Source organism: Phyllostomus discolor, chromosome 2 (assembly GCF_004126475.2).
Source record: "Phyllostomus discolor isolate MPI-MPIP mPhyDis1 chromosome 2, mPhyDis1.pri.v3, whole genome shotgun sequence".
NCBI lineage: Eukaryota > Metazoa > Chordata > Mammalia > Chiroptera > Phyllostomidae > Phyllostomus > Phyllostomus discolor.
The window spans coordinates 177164594-177178472 of record NC_040904.2 but is presented as its reverse complement, the minus strand read 5'-3'; the positions used below and the strand labels follow the sequence as shown (position 1 = coordinate 177178472).

At 38.2% G+C, this 13879-nt stretch overlaps 1 protein-coding gene across 4 annotated transcripts in view; it reads right to left on the bottom strand.

The window, feature by feature from the left end:
• DENND5B (DENN domain containing 5B) overlaps positions 1 to 13879 on the bottom strand; it is a 168015-nt gene that overhangs the window by 50228 nt on the left and 103908 nt on the right. For all 4 annotated transcript variants that reach the window (XM_036019194.1, XM_028531886.2, XM_036019193.1 and 1 more), the window contains 4 exons: positions 12758 to 12945; positions 7358 to 7894; positions 4473 to 4704; positions 481 to 631 (listed from right to left, as the gene is read on the bottom strand). In XM_036019194.1, the coding sequence (XP_035875087.1) occupies positions 481 to 631; positions 4473 to 4704; positions 7358 to 7894; positions 12758 to 12945 (1108 nt within the window). The remainder of the gene's footprint in view (positions 1 to 480; positions 632 to 4472; positions 4705 to 7357; positions 7895 to 12757; positions 12946 to 13879) is intronic.

Sequence of the window (13879 nt, the reverse complement as noted above, 5' to 3'; positions counted from 1 at the left end):
GCCCTGACCGGGATTAGAACTGGTGACTTTCTCTTTGCGGGACAACGCCCAACCAACTGAGGCATACCCCCGGTCAGGGCAATTTCTGTTTTTAAAGTCATCAAGTTTGCAGTATTTTCTTATGGTAGCCCTAGGAAACTAATACAGGTAGTGAAATAAAACAGATAATGAAAGTACAACTTTTAAAATTCCATTAGGCAGTATCGGTATTATATTTAAACACAGTGATTGAACATAGGCTATTTCTAAGTGCACAGTACCTAAAAAAGAAAAATCTCTAGTGTTTGATTTTTTTTTTACATGATCAAATCAAAAGTCAAATAGAGAGTCAATCCGTATCTCAAATGAATTAATTTGGTCTTCGGAAAAAGTAATCAGACAGGTACGATGTTTAATGGCCAAGCACTACTCCATTAGAGCTGCAGAGCACTGCACCCTCATCATGCCTCAACCAGCTTCTCAAGTCAAGAATGTGCTTACTTGTTATTCGTTGGTCCTGTTGCCAGAACGTCAGACTGTAACTTTGGAAAGAACCCTTGCTCATATTTGCCTTGACCAATTTTCATATCAAGTAGATGTGGGTGGATTGCAGTGTGATCCATTTTCATCAGCCGCTGCTCAATTGACTGGGCTATAAATTAAATTTATAACAAATTAGAGACATTTCATTGGCTAAGCCTTAAAAAATAACACTTCCTCTACTCATGCACCAACAAGGAATTCAATCTTTCTGACACTCTGAATGGATTTTTTACTAAGGCTCTTCAGAGATCAGCATAATGTAAGTACAAAAAGGTTCATTTTAAGCAAATACCAGATAATTACTTTTCACAATATTTCTGTCTTTCTCAAAAGCAGGGCAGTGGGGTTTGAAAAATCTATAATTTAGTATTAAAACAGTTTCCCTTAAGTGGGAAATTCAATATTCTTAATGAAAATGTGTTTCTAAGAACAACAGTAAAGAATATGATGGCAAATACTTCCTGTGAGCTGAAAGACAGGTGAGGAGAAGGGAAAAGCAAGCACAGAAACCTTAACCGTATTAACTTTATTTCGTTGTACAAAGACCCCTTAAATATCTGTGGTTCTTTTTGCAAAAACAAAGAATTTGTAAAACAAGAAATTGTGTGAAGTTTATTCCTTTTAGTGACAATCACATTCTAATTAGTAGGAGTTATTTAGGAGTGTTTATTAGATCAAGAGGAGTAATGCAGAGAAAAATTAAATAAGCAGGCATTTAGAAAATGTCTAGAGGGTAAGAAACTGACCTTTTAAAGAATAAAAGAGGACAAAGTTAAAAGACAGGAATTACTCAACATCCCTATTTTTAAATCGCTGAAATTTAGAGGATGTGGCAAAAACTCAAGAAATAGTGAATTATGTTTCTGGTAAAAAAAAAAATCTGATGCTGAATGTTACTATTAACTGAATTTTCAAGAAGAAACTGAGAATACTTGAGACTGAGAACAGGAGAACAAGCAGTGACTGACTGCAGTTGTGCGATACAGAACACACGGTGGGAACTGCTGATCTTGTGAGTTAAGGGAAGTAAAAAGGCATTTTTATAAATATTTCATCAAATCAGTTTATTTTGCCTCTGTGAACACCAGCAGATTGAGTACTGCTAGGTATTCCCCAAACATGGTTTAAAAATATTTTTTGGGGGGGAGGGGCCTGTCCATGACACATCCTACTGTTGTCAAAAGAACATGCTCGATACCACCTCGTGTGGGATCAGTGCTCCACCCGCACCGGCTGCCTGTGTCTGACGCTGACAGTGCTAGGGAAGCTTTGAGGAAGTCGTAATTACCCTTTGTGACTTAAATTTCTGAGTGCAAAACTGTTCTAATTTTCTTCATAGGAATTGCTCCAAAACTTTTTGAATTTCATTTTATTTTTAATGTGTAACTTGTTATCTTCTCTTGAAACATAATCCATTATGTTCTATGCTGGGGAAAAGGATGCCATGTTTTAATGTGAAATGAGATTTCATTTTCAACAATGCCCCATGGCTCTCCAAAGCCCTATCTACGCTCTCAATGCTTCCTAATATTTATAAAGCACAATTAACAGATGGTTTAGGCAAAATAATGCTTAGATTCATGGCATGGAATTTTCTGAAGTTCCTGCCAATTTTATGTTCCATGAAATACTACAAAATTCCATCTCTATCAATTAGTGCCTTTGTCCTCACAAAGGGAAAAGAGGAAAAGTAGCTTCAGTTTTTCCATTGGATTTAAAATGATAGAGAAATCCATCTGATACTGAGTTATTCTCCTTTAGTTAGGAAGCTTTGTGAAAACAAAAACATAATTCAGTGACTTACTCTTGGGTTTACAGTTAAAACTGCCCTAGGGAACGTAATACAATGTTACTTTTCAGTGATATGCCACCAGTGAATGCCGAACATTCAGAGATCATTAAATGCCTGCTTTGAGAGGTCATGGGGCTGTTGTTACACTTTTAAGGGTTGGTGCCCATGTTCATTTCTGTGATTGGTGAGGGGAAAGAAAACTCCGCATTACTATCAACTTGTTGCGTTTCTGCACAGAAATCACGAGGTTCTGGTGCCGCAATGTCAACAGCAGATCGCCTCTGCCTAAAGAGGTCACCTGTAAATCAAAATTCTTTTCAGTTGCGGGGGGGGGGACCCCAAAAGCAAAACAACCAAAGACAAAAACAATACACAATAAAAACCCAATGTTCACAACAAAACCCCAACCTCTACAGCTATTGCTGGGGGGTGGGGACGATTTTACTGGATAGTAGAAATAACTACACCCTTTGAGGGATAGACAGTTACAGCCATCTGCCTCCTTTTACTTTTTAAAAAAGTCTGGTAAGTTCCTGAGAGACTCCTTACTGCTTTAGCTGAATCTCACATGTGTTAAAACTCTAATAGTACACTTTCTAGAGTATTATATAAGTTCTGCCGTGATAGTGGGAATATTGAATTCCTTGAGAGGCTGAAAGAAACTCTATTTTAATTGTAAGAATTTTCTGGAAGCACACACAGGAATCAGTGCTGAACTCCATTAAAAAATGTGTCAGGAAGGGAGGAATGACACTGGCCCAACAAGGCACTGTACTATTCACGTGGCCGTCAGGGCACTGAGCACCGTGCTACACATACTCTGACAGGCAGAGGCAGTTTCATTCCTTCTCCTCACTCACTCTTCCAGAGTCACAGCGGTAACTGCCACTTCCTGAAGGGCTCCGGGGATCTACCCTCAGGACATACAACAGGACGATGTTCCAACCAGTGACCAGAGACCGCTAAGGCTACATAAATGACATTATTTACATACTTCTTTCCTTAAATACACTACAACTACAGCGGCACAACACCTGTGACTTTGATCTATTTACATAAAGTGAGAAAGACAAGTAACAGAGGCAGAGCCATTTGCTGCTTCCTTTTTCTCCAGAGGAAATACACTGCTTTCAAATAGCCCCTGCATTTGAACAGAAAGAAATCAGAGGGGAGGGCACTCAGGTGGTACATATGTTTGTCTGGCAAAGAAAGAGTTGGGAACCAGGTATGAATGCATAAAATTGTGTGAACTGGTACATTCTACATGTTTATTGAATGCACAGCTAACACCGTAGTCAGGCTTCGGGGGCCAGAAACAGTCACACCGGGTTCACATCACGGCTCCACCAGTCGCTAGCTACCCAATCCTAAGAAAGCGGCTGGACTGCTCAGTTTTTCTCAACTGTAAAATGAGGACAGCTACAAAACAGAAGTAAATGTGCCTACACCCCCCCTTCACCATTAAGAACAAATGCAAAAAGGCATGTAAAACATCTCGTATACTAGTGCAGCACATAGTAAATACTCAGTGAACACTGACTATTAACATGACTATTTAATTAATGGACTACTAGAGCGCATTGCCTGATGAGACTGGCCAAAACTCATAATTATCGGAGGGAAACTGGTGTCCAGGTTGGGAAACCTCTAATTTGAATACAAGAATCCAGAGACGTAATTCCAATAAATAAAGCTATTATAATTAATGGTACCACTAAACAAATAAATATACTATCACAATTATATAAATTAGGCAGCATCTCAGATTTACTATTTTAAATCAATACCTACCTTTCCCTGGATAAAGAGAAAAGAGGCCAGAAGTAAAAAGGCAACATAAGCAGCAAGACAGAAATGAACCTTTTTTTTCCCATCAAGGTAATAAAGAGAGAAAGACAAAAATCATAGCAACCTTGTAGTTACACTCGTTCAGTTTGTTACTGCTTTTCCTCTTCCACAAGAACAGGAATGTCAAGTAGGAATGGGATAGGCATGAACTCACAGAAACAGAAGGACACAAAACTAAAGAAAGCACTATTTCTGGCTACACAGTACAAGGATTAACCATAAAGTGACCATTTTGTGGTTCGTAAGGTCAGCAATGTGCAAAAAATAACCATGACTTTTTAGTTCATTGAAAAACGCATGGCAAATGTACCTGCTTCTTTTAAAGAGCTGCACTTCTGATATATAGACGTCCTCAAGGTGGGCGCCCTTACATTGTACAGTCTGATCTTCTCAATCCGAGAGTCAAAGACTCGAAGCAAAGGCTCTTTCTCCTCCCACTGAGACATAATTTTATTATCGATAAAGGTGGCAAACATCTGTGTTTCAATGAAGCGTGAAAGAAAGGGCAGGTATGGCTCAGGCTGGTCAGACAGAAAGGAAGCCTGTAATGAGATTAATTAAAAAGTTGTTAGTGCAAGGAGATGCATCTCGACACTAAATGATATATCTGAAAATTATCTGTTGCTAAGGTCTTTCTTTTTTTTAATCTTATAACACACAAGACTGACACTTAAAATTCAAAAATCCTTAAAAATGCCCTTTTCCTTACTTTCTTTTAAATTTGTGGAATTTGGGTCACTTAGTTCTTTAGCACTGATCCTATCTTTTAAAACTGATTTACAGTCTGATCCTCGTGACCACTACATAGAACAGAGAGCATCACTAATGAAAGTTGGTGGATCAGTTGCTACAGGATTGTCAGCCCTCTCCACTTAACCATTAAATCTGACCCCATTCCCCAGTGAGCTGTGATTTCTTCTGCTCTATTTTTAGCCTATGCGATATACCTCTAAGTCTTGAGGCAGTGAGGTGGTTAACTGATACAATACTGATATATATATATATATATATATATATATATATATATCAACCTTAAAAACAACATGGAATTTGTCTTTATGGGTGAAATCTTTTTACTCTTCAAGAAGATGTTTCTTCAGGCACCAACACTGAGATTGATGGGTGAGTGTTAATTCAAGATCAAACTCCTTCTAGACCTCTAAGGACGGAGTAGTCTGGGCCTTAACAACTATAAAAAGCATTGCCTGAAAACCCACCAGAGGTAAGCCGAGTCTTTGGAAAATGTGTACAACACATTCGTATTACCAGTTGGTCTGCTGCAGAGAATGATTTAGTATATTGTAATCAGTTTTTAATTCAAAATGTTTGTGTGTGTGTGTGTGTGTGTGGTTCTTCAGATCTATGTGTCTAGCAATTGTAGTTGCCGTTTGGTACTGGCTGAAATTCAGAGGTGAATTACTATTTCAGCTGCTGAGCTGGTTCGGCTTTTCCTTCTTCAGAGTGGATGCAGGAGACGAAAGGGAAAGATGGAAGGGTAACTTCTGACATAAGGTTCCTCTCCTTCCTAAATTCCATTCTGAAATTTAGGAAGCCTTTTAAAAACTTCCTTACAGAAACCCACTTACTCAAGTTAAATGCTTCCATAGTTCAGATGTGTTTACACAAATCCAAAGAGCCAGGAAAAGGTTCACAGTAGTCTCTAGAAATCAGTTCACCTCTTTAAAGGGCATTTTACAAATACACATGAAGCTTACTTTTTATAGAGCAAAAATCTTTTTTTTCTAAATGGGCCAAATGCCTCACTTTTGATATTCAGACCCTTGGGGACTACAAGTTTAAGGTCAGCAAAAACTTGGCTTACAGGACTAATACGTGATAGACCTGTATATTTTCCTGGTGAAAAATTAGATGATTACAAGCCTTTTGGAATGCGACATGAAACTTTCATTTCTCAAGGGATTATATAGAAAGATTTCCATTTACAGTCTGAAGCGACATAAAGATTAAAGAGGAAGAGAGTGCCAGTGCTCGATTTAGATAAGAATTTCAATTGCCCCCAGGGCAAATCATGAGTGTACACAGTAGTTCCAAGCTGAATAGGAAAATAATGGGGAAAAATGGTCAAGCTTAATGAGAAAGGAACCTAAGAGCATGAATACATTTGGAGAACTGAAGGCTTCTGAATGTATTAAGGAAGTTTTCTCAAACATAATGTGCACCAGAACTTAACCGTTCAACATAGTTTATATCCTCAACTTGAAAAAAATATCTGATGAAATCAGAAAATAATCTTTCATACTTCTCACTTGGACAGAGTTTTGTAATTAACATTTATTGTCGGGTGCTCCAAGACTGCAGATTAGGCCCCTATAATGGATTAGCCCCTTTAAGGGGTCTTTAACAACACAAAGATACCATTTAGTGAGAAGTCATGATTCATTCTGATAGCAATAGTCATGCCTCAGTCATCAGAGGCAGGGAACTGAATTATACCCTCGTGACCTGAAAGAGTTAACGCCCAATCCCCTAAGTGCTTTTGTCTAGAGGGGAAATCTGTGATGGATCTGCCAAGAAAAACTGGTAGAACACTTTATAGTACTCCTTAGGAGCTTCAACATCAACAGGACAATCAAAAGCTGGTGCTATTTTCTGTCTTCCTTTCCTCCAAACTGGAACAGAACCTTAGGCTTATAGTCATAAAACCTAATTCATTCATCTTTCTTTTGACCCTATAATGAGATAAAAATCTGGCTTCTAAAACTAAACTGTTTGTTACCTTTACATGAACAAATTGTGATTTTATTGTATTGAAGACAAATATAAAAATAGGATTTACTAGAAAGAAATAGACCTTATTTAACTAGACTTGATCCTAAAATAAGAGTAAATGAAACTTTTACGAGGTCAGATGGTGTTAACAGATTTGAAAAACCTGTGAAATTTGAGTTTCTCTAATTTTTAAATCTAATTTAAAACCTGTGAAATTTGAGTTTCTCTAATTTTCAAAGTATAGAAACTTAAAAATGAGATGATAGGCAATTTAATACACAATTCAATGGCTGGCTTACGAGCTTGCTGGTTTGCTTTCCTGTGAGGTTGTTCTGCCTAGTGTAAAATACGGATAAAGGTCTTAATGGAAGGGAAAGAGGGGAATCTGTGTTTTAAAAAGGTTAACAAAATCAAGTGATATGGTCCACTATGAGCCACAAAAAGGGAAACTATGGTTCTTTTTACTTTGTCAAAGTTCTGCATCTGCTCTCGGTTGGTGAGCCAGGACTCCAAGTCCTGGGCGCTCTGAATCACGAATGCTTCGTAGTCTGCAAACATCTGCGTGAAGCGGTTAGCAAACACTTCTCGGAGCTGCACGTTGAGCTGGTAGTCCCTCAGTTCTGCCTCTTCACACTGCAGTTTCAAATCCTTTTCTTTTTCACTCAGAGAGGCAGAGAGGTCCATTTTCTCCACAGTCACACCGGTCCTCTTGGCCAGAGCCTGGAGGCGGGCTATGGTCTCATTGCCTTTCAGTAACTCATACATGCTGATGTTATTAGCGGAGACATTGCCATTCTTCTTGTCATTGACCAGGTCTTTCAGGACCAGGTTCTTCAGTTTGGTGGCACTCTCACTGCAATGCAGGCTGCCCTCAGGAGGGATCCCAAACTGAAGGAGAACTTCAGAAAGTTCCTGGATAAAATCCACTTTATTGGGGAACTGTGGAAATTCCTCAGGCAACTCGATACAATGGTTATCAATATCCACAAAACACAAATTAGCCTGAAAGAGAAAAAAGAAATACAAAGGTTTTAAAATAAAGGGATTTTAAGTTCTAAAATGTTTTTGCCAACTATCATAAACAAAATCACAAATTACACAGCATTTCATGTTAATCTTCTCAAGGTTAAGAATTTTTTATTCTTTAGAAATAAACCTCTGTTGCCACCAGTATTCCCCACATAAGTATTTTACACCACATTTAATGTAAGCGAATAATTTTCTCTGGGTTTTGTTAACTTATAATAATTGAGACATGCTTCTGTTATATCATACATCAATTATGGCAGCCATTAGGCATTCCTAAATGAGTAAAGGTGCACGGGCTGGTTGTACCTTACAAACAAAGGCACTGGATGAACTTGAACTTTCCATTCCACTGCTCTAACACCATTTGCAATTTAAAAAGAACTGCTAAAATTTAGCAGCTACAGTAATCCCCCAGAAATGGGATGAAACTGGCAAAGAACAATCCGATTCACAGAAAATCCACACATTTTCACTTCATCCAAAATCTGCTTCAACCTCTCGGACAACACAACCACTGCAGATGCCATTAGACACAGGGCAGCGGGCAGAGGGAGGTGGGAGAGGTGGTGCTTAGAGAGCCATAAATGCCTAACCCTCGGATAATTAGGAGGTGACTCAGGCGAGATTTCTGAGTAGAGGGAAAGAGGAGACAGAAATGAGAGGACTTGGTTTTTTGACTTTGCTTATACTGTAGATTTTGAATAAAAAAGATTTTAAAGTATTTTTGAAGTAGACAGGGAAAATTCAAGGGGCCAAGCACCTGCATGAAATTCTGATTATCTCTCAGGTACTTGATTATAGTAGACTCCAAAACAGTATTTCACTTTTACTGTTCAGACCCTCTCAATCTGAACAAGGTTGTCAGGATAAAGGAAGGCTGCTCCCAGACTACTGGAGGGTGGGGTGTACAAAGGCGAAGCCCTCACAGGAAAACTGGCCCTGGCTGCAGTGCATTAGGGATGGAACACACAGCACGGTGTGGAAGTCAACAAACAGAACAGGAAGCTTCCCCTTGTGTTTCCCCATCTCGCCCCCCACTCCAGGGCCCACACCCCACCCCACCTTCCAGGTGAGCAAGTGGAGAATTCACAATGTTCTCTGACCCTGAAAGTCAAGGAAAGGTGAAAGAAAGCAAACAGCTGGATCTCCGTTTTTCTTTTCATGTTAGATAGTGATGAGCACGAGGTATATCAAAGTTCCAAACCAACTTCAATAAAAACTCAGGCATTCCACCACCCAGAAACAGAGAACGACAATGGTTTCTTCAAGGTTGGTATAACCTTTGACTCCAACCCATTACTTCTGCAGATGAAGCTAGTGAAGCCCAAGAAGGTAGGGGACATCCTGCCACCTGTCTCAGATATGCATCCTCAAAGAGCATGGTGGCTCAAGGGATTTTTCCCCTGCAGTTTTCCTCTTCTCCAATGTCAATAGTTTTTTTTAAATAAAAAGCTGAAGTCACAATTTGTTGAAGACATAGTGCTGCCTACAGCTTTCTTTAAATCCACATCTTTATATATGTTTCTACAGTCTCTTTTAGAAAGCAGCACATATTAAAAAGCTTAAGGGGGCAAAAGTAGGTCACCATAATTCAAATGGATGTTTAATATCTTTAAAAATGAGAGAAAAAAATCCACTAAGTTGCTAATCTAAATGGTAATTGGCAACTTCCCACCACTAACATTTTGTACGGTCTCCTTCATTAATGTCTTCCCGCCATCCTTTTCTATACTTTGCTTTCTCCTATGGAATAAAACAATGCATCGGGAAATGTTAAAGCTCGTTATGCTATGTAATCACTGCTGAGCTGAAAGTGCATGACGAGGTGGGTTCCAGCACCAGCTCACACCCCCTATGTCTGCCCAGAAGAGCCCAATTTGGGGCTTTGATTATCACAAAGGTGAAACAGGAAATATGAACTTGTGGTATAAAAATTTATGGAAGAAAAACCAAAAAGTTGTTTTCTAAAACAAGTAAGAACTCCATGCAACAGAGTATTCTGATAAGTCACTTTCTCACTTAACACTTAAATTTTAAATCTATGAGAAGAGCTCAAGAAGTATGAAAAAATACTTGACATCTCAATCAAAGGTTGTTTTAAAACTAAATATTTCTGTACTGTTACTGACTGACAATGCCCAGAAACTTTCATGACATGTAATTACTTCCAATGAAAAGAACAAACATTCCTTCAAAAGGGAACAAACTTGAAACTTAATCATCTCTTCTGCCAAGAGGCCTTCTTCCCATGTCCCTATCCCAGAGGCACTCTGATTTCCTTTGTATATATTGTTAGTTCATTCACTAGTTACTAACATTAACTTTTAGCATGTGTTATTGATAACTGGTAAATTATTTATTCTGAAAAGCAGAAATCACCACTCATTGATCTTGATGTCTCCCAATGTATCCTACACACACAGTGTATGAGGCAACTATTTGCTGAAAGAATGGACAAGGCTCAAAGAGACGTTTCCATTGTGAGGAAACACGTAAGTGCAGGAAGGAGTGGAAGTAGACAGGACTGTGAGGCCAGGGCAGCTCTTCCCCTGCTGGGTGAGGGATCTGGCTTCTCCATGGCAGACGTGAAGTGGGCATAAGCGTAAGCCAGAAGAGAACATTTAAAACATTCCCACGGAATTTCAGGGCGAGATATGGCAAAACCAATTCCTCATTTTTCTCTGGATTTTTTTTTTGTCCACCATTTACTCTAAAGATGAGCAAGAATGGTCAAAAGTGAGGTGTCACAGTATGCAATTACTCCTCGGGGCTGTATCCTTCCACATCACTGACTCCACCCCACGAGAAAACAGCACAACCAATGGCTCCCTGTGCCGATCCTTTGGGAATCATGGGGAAAGTGAGTGGGCGGTTAATTATGAGTCTACGTAGTTACATTAGTCAGCTAACAACTAAAATCATACCTTCTTAAAATAATCATTTCGTAAACATCATTTTCACAACTATTCTAAGAAGCCCTGTAACTACCTTAGCTATTATTTTATTTTACAGTTTTCAGACAAAGGGGTGGTGGTAGTGGTGGCGGTGGTGGTGTTACTAGTTGAGTATATTTAAGTCACTTTTTAAAATGGCTATTTTAATACCTATCTCCTCCAAATTATATGAAGTCGATTACTTCATGTCGTTACAAAATGATACCAGAGCAAAGTGATACACTCTTCTTCTAAAAGTCATATACCAACTTATACTAGCTATGCAGAAGCGCCGGTGTTTTCACAGCTGATTCAAGTAACTTCATATTACTCTACTTTATGAATAGGAAATGGGTAGGTGTATTTATTAAGTAGTATTGACTTCATGAATAAAAATTAGAGAATCACAGACATTACTGTAAGAACTTACGGAATTGTAAAGTTTGTTTTCTTTAGAGTCAGAGGACACACACAGGCATAGAAACAGAAAAATTTCTTGACTCCAGAAAGATGGTATTTTTAAAACCCTCAACTCTTACTACTCATGCAAAATTGAAAGATATTTGTATATCTAAATAAAGAATCTTGTAACATATCATCTGATTAACATACAAATAGACCAGGTACTCAAAAAACTAAAACTTGTCACCGTTTAAGTCTTTAAAACAAAACACATTTGGCTACTTTATTTCTTTTTCCTTGAAAATTTACAGGACCCATGTCTTTGCACTAACAAGATAACTTACAAGAGAAAACAGAAAGTGTTCAGGTAACAGAAAAAAAGAGATGTAACAGGGAGGCAAAAGCAGAGAACATGCACAAGCTCATTAAAGACCAAGACAGTCTGTATGTGTATTTTATATGATCTGAATCAAGCTATTTCCCCCGGAACAAAAATGTTACTTTTGGCAGGAAAATGTTCATTAGAAATTGTTACAGGAATCATTACTGGGTATAATAGCTGCAGCTTAGTGTGTTATTTTAAATTCACTTATTAAAATTAGACTATGGGGGGGGTGAAGCAAAACATAAAGATTTTATTAAGAAATGTGTTAATTAAACAGCTAATAATATAATGTAATTAACCATTTTATGTTTTTAATAGGCCATGGCAGTCTCAGCAATATTTCACTTGAAAGGCTTAACACTGTAATTCTGAGTACCATGAACAACAGCTAGAAACCAGATTCAAAATGCTTTCAAGGATTCCTGTTTATTTTCTTCTTAAACAAGACTTGAAAATACAATACACTGAAGGTATAGTAAACCGAAGATGACCTAAAAGTGAGGGGTTAGAATTTTTATCTCTACCTTCTAGACAAGTTGATATTTAGGAAAAGTTGATAACTAGCCTTATGTCTGAAAACAAAGAATATTAAATATCCCCAGCTTGCTGAAAGATGTCACTTTTCATTTGATGGAGGTCAAAAATCAAGTTCACCTCAATGAATTAAAGGATCTATGTCTCTGAACCAACAAGGTAACTTAAACTAATCTAATAAAAGGGAAAACAAAGTGTTCAGATAACAGCAAAAAAGAGATGTAACAGGGAGGTAAAATCATAATACAATCCTTTTAAAGGATGTTAAAATTGGGCTGCCTCATTTAAGAAACAAAATTTATAATGTGAATGGGGAAAAAGAAATAAAATGTTATTAGAATAATAAAGAAACTAGGTAAGGCCAATATTATCCCATCTTCAAGAATTCATGTTCTGTCAGTGGCTGTCACAGTCGCCACCAGGAGTCAGGGCCCGCATTCTAAGGCTCGGCGCGGCCCTGGACCTCCTTGGAGATTCAGAACACAGAGACCCAGTGTGGACAAAGACAGTTCTATCTAAGGAACATACCCTTGACCTAAATCAACACACAGCAAATGTTTCATCATTCATTACAACTTTTACCTCTTGAGGAAGTTCTAGTTTAGAACGGTCAGTTCCTTCTTTTGACTGAAGGCCCATCAGATAAGGGACAGGAGCATCAAGAAAGTGTAGCAGAGAAGCAGGGAGGATGGGCACATAAACATGCTGCCACTGAAATGGGAACAAGAGGGTGGTGATGCCTTCCGCCACAGTCATCAGGCGTTGGTAATCTGCACAGAACAGGGAAAAACGGAGGGGGAGATTCCAAGTAAAAACATAATCACTGCATTGAGCTTGAAAATATCAATTTCCAAAAAACTCTTGTTCTAATCAATAAAATCTTTCTTTATGACCATACAGAAAACGGGTCATTTTTATCCCACCGTAATGAAAGAGTTCAATGGCTTCATTTGAATGCTTTTAAGAGGGTGTGGGCAGGTGGGAAACATCATCATACTCTGCTTCTGAAATCAAGGGTATGTGAATTTACATTCCCTTCGAACTCGGAGGAAACGAGAAGTAATCAAATGGCTCTCCACACTTCTCCCATTAAAAATGTACCAGAATATCACTACTGATCACTTTTGGTGTACATGTATACCTATACAATTCCCAAATTCAGGGGCTTTTTTCCCCCCTGTATATATGATTATCCTGATTACATCTGTGTTAGCCTTCATTTTACAGGTGTAAGAAACCAGCAGATACATGCTTTCAGAGTCCCATTTTCTTTCTATATTAACCCCCAACTATAGAACTATCAAACCTGGGGACAAGGTGAAAGTTACCAGACAATTAAAGGTTGGGTTTTTTAAAATTGTTTTATTTACACAAACTGATTTATCAAAACTAGAAACTGTCTACAATATTAAAGTGCCCTTCTCCTCAGTTTTGAGATACAGTTGATATGTAACACTGTATTAGTTTTATGTGTACATGATGATTAGATTTATGTGTGCATGTATACACTGCAAAATGATTACTGCAATAGATTTAGTTAATATCTATCACCTCACCTAATTACAAATGAACTATCCTCTTAAACCTCTCTGCCACAGATGCCTTATACAAACATATGCCTGTAATTCCTTGGAGGGAGATGTGTTACAGAAATCAGACCGTTTCTGTTTTTAATTTAGAAAGGTCATATTGTGCATATAGCAT